Source organism: Monopterus albus, unplaced genomic scaffold, assembly GCF_001952655.1.
Source record: "Monopterus albus unplaced genomic scaffold, M_albus_1.0 scaffold51.1, whole genome shotgun sequence".
Taxonomy (NCBI): domain Eukaryota; kingdom Metazoa; phylum Chordata; class Actinopteri; order Synbranchiformes; family Synbranchidae; genus Monopterus; species Monopterus albus.
The window spans coordinates 1,023,166-1,026,329 of NW_018127931.1; the positions used below are offsets into that span (position 1 = coordinate 1,023,166).

At 39.2% G+C, this 3,164-nt stretch overlaps 1 protein-coding gene across 1 annotated transcript in view; it reads left to right on the top strand.

The window, feature by feature from the left end:
• LOC109960890 (copine-8) overlaps positions 1–3,164 on the top strand; it is a 137,119-nt gene that overhangs the window by 91,044 nt on the left and 42,911 nt on the right. The window contains exon 10 of the mRNA XM_020601317.1: positions 2,793–2,834. Coding sequence (XP_020456973.1) covers positions 2,793–2,834 — 42 coding nt within the window. The remainder of the gene's footprint in view (positions 1–2,792; positions 2,835–3,164) is intronic.

The window sequence follows — 3,164 nt, forward strand, 5'->3', positions numbered from 1 at the left end:
GGGTGGATGATATTTTCTCTAGTGTGATATATTCTATAAGAAGGTTGGTCCAGTGGTTGATGTGTAATGAATTTTTAGATTTCCAGTTTAGAAAGATCGTTTTCTTGGCAATAGTTAGTGAGATAAGAAGTGGGTTTTTATATTTAATTGGTAGGTGGTCGACTTCTGTGACATTACTAAACAGGCAGAGTGACGGGGATGGGGGGATTCTACAGCTCAAGATACAACTTTATCTGTCTGAAGCCTTTAAGATGACAATCAGGCTATGGTGGATTGACAGCTAATCTAATATAGTACCATGTTCAGATGAACATTAAGTTTGAAGATGGTCAGTAGATCAGCATCCTTCTGCTCTTGCTGTACATGGTGGATCATGTGCAGGATCACTGCCACTGACCATGGTACTGATCCTGGAACTGCTTGGGCTGCAGGAGCTGTCAGTGCTACTTGCCATTGCTGAGTCACTGATGGACAGCTAACTCTAAAGGATGCAGTCTTATGGTTCAGGCTTTTCTGAATATATATATATATATATATATATAATGAAAAGCTGAATATATTGAATGAATCTTGAGAATATATAATGAAAGTCTGAATATATATATAAAATGAAACCTCAGTTCAGATGAACATTAAGTTTGAAGATGGTCAGTAGATCAGCATCCTTCTGCTCTTGCTGTACATGGTGGATCATGTGCAGGATCACTGCCACTGACCATGGTACTGATCCTGGAACTGCTTGGGCTGCAGGAGCTGTCAGTGCTACTTGCCATTGCTGAGTCACTGATGGACAGCTAACTCTAAAGGATGCAGTTTTATGGTTCAGGCTTTTCTGAATATATATATATATATTTCAACAAGGCTGACAGTAAATTCTGATTTTTGTTTGTTTGATACCACTCTAGCGTTTGTTATTTTGGTTTGTTTTTATTGTTGTATTGGGCTTTGGACCGGCTACTTTATTTATTTCTTTTAATTTTGATAATACTATCTTACTTACTTTGATAATTTCATAATAATTCCTTTAAAATGTCCAAGTAGGTTTCATAGGATGAACTGTGTTATTTGAGATGAACTACATGAAATAGGAATTTCCTTGACAGAAATGCTTCTTTTGAACCTAAGTAAATAATTACTCATTATTCATTTGTCATTATAAGCCTTGTTCCTTGTCATATTATTTGAATTAAATGCTTGCCTGCAGATAAACCTTTCCCTGTCAGTTATGCATATTGACCTGATTGTCAGCGCACTGACTAAAAGACTCTTTATTTTACACTAACAGTTGATTGGAATTAACTGGTTTTGCAGCAACTGAATACTGTTGCTGTGTACCCTTTAATTAGTACTAAATAACATGATCTTCTCTGTGACATATGTTGAGAGTTATTGTATGGACCTGTAAAAAAATTAAGTGGTTTCACTTAAGTATTGCCTCCTGAAATAGATTTTATATGTGCACTCTGTTGAACTTCACACAGACTTTTCACCACATTTAATTGTTTTGCATTGCTGAACACACCCTCTTCTTGTGGGATAAAACAAATAATATGACAAAAATGCATCTCTTATGTCAGCCATGATGTCCACAGCAGCTGTGACATGAAGAAGAGAACAAAGACAAAAAAAAAGCAGACGATAGAGTTTATCTTACTAGCTTAGCTAGCAGACAGTAGCATTACTAGTAGCAAGTTAGGTTCAATAAGCTTATTAGGCAAGTTGTAGCACACTGTGTCTTATTAGTAGGGGACCCAGGAAATCTGCAATAGACTGTACATACAGTACACACACTCACACATACAAACACACACACACACACACGCTGAATTTGCCTCTGCAGCCGGGGTGAAGAGATAAGGATACACTCAAGCTGTCAAGCAATAGGGAATGTGTCCGTATGCTCATAGATGCTGTGATGGGCCTGTGTTCACTCATTCACATGCATACACACATGCTGTGAGGCCATATGATTAACAAGTGAAATCACTGCCAATATCCTGTCAGAGCTCAGCTTAATGAGACACACTCCCATAAACAGATTCATATATACAGTATATACACATTCATATTTATCCAGACAGCTCAGTAAACACTGGTTTCAGTTGAGGAGTTTGCTAGTGTTAGACTAAGCACGGTGCACATTCTTCCCCAGAGTGTTCATCAGTCAGCCCATTCCTCTCCTTATTGTTATTGCCTGTTTTCCTGTGCATCTGACTTTCTAAGTAACACTACCGTCTATTGATGGTGGTTTGCACTTCCACTTCTTCTCATACCGAATGATGTGGAGGATGGAAAAGTGCAGTTTTGACTCCAGTTTTAATGAACTAGTACCACTTGTTTTAGAAAACACTGTAAAACACAGTAAGTTAAGAAGTATATAAATATACAGTATACTTTGCATTACAGTCTACTTCAGCCTTTGTTCTGTTATCCTTGTCTGTGACCCTTCTGTTCAAGATACTGTTAGACAGAGTAATAGCAAAGCATATTGGGCTTTTACAAACTGTTCATCAACTATGAGATGAGGAGAGTAAATACGGTGGCATGCAGACAGTGTGTTGCAGTAAAGAGAAGCTGCAGAATCGACTTGCCTTTCCTAACAGCTCCATGACAACAATGACAAAATAAATTAGCATTCTTCTGATTGTATGCTAAACACACTACCTATGTATATTTTATAATTTCACAGCTATAGAAGAGGGACTTAGCTTTTTATTTCATTGTAAATATCCAGCATTGTTTATTAATTGTACATTTTAAGCTGGTCCATTATCTTGTGCCTCTCCCAACAGAACAATCAAGGTTGAGGTGTACGACTGGGACAGAGATGGCAGGTAATTCCTCTTCTTCATTCATAGTATTTTTGTAATAGAACAATAAATCATCATTGTTGGACGGTGGAAGGAATACTTCGAGGATCTCCTGAATCCCGGCGCCATGTCTTCTGATGAGGAAGCAGAGGCTGAGGGCTCGGAGGTGGACTCGTCCATCACCCAAGCTAAAGTCACTGAGGTAGTCAAGAAGCTTCTCGGTGGCAAGGCACCGGGGGTGGATGAGATCCGCCCTGAGTACCTTAAGTCTCTGGATGTTGTGGGGCTGTCTTGGTTGACACGCGTCTGCAACGTCGCATGGCGGTCGGGGACAGTGCCTCTGGACTGGCAGAC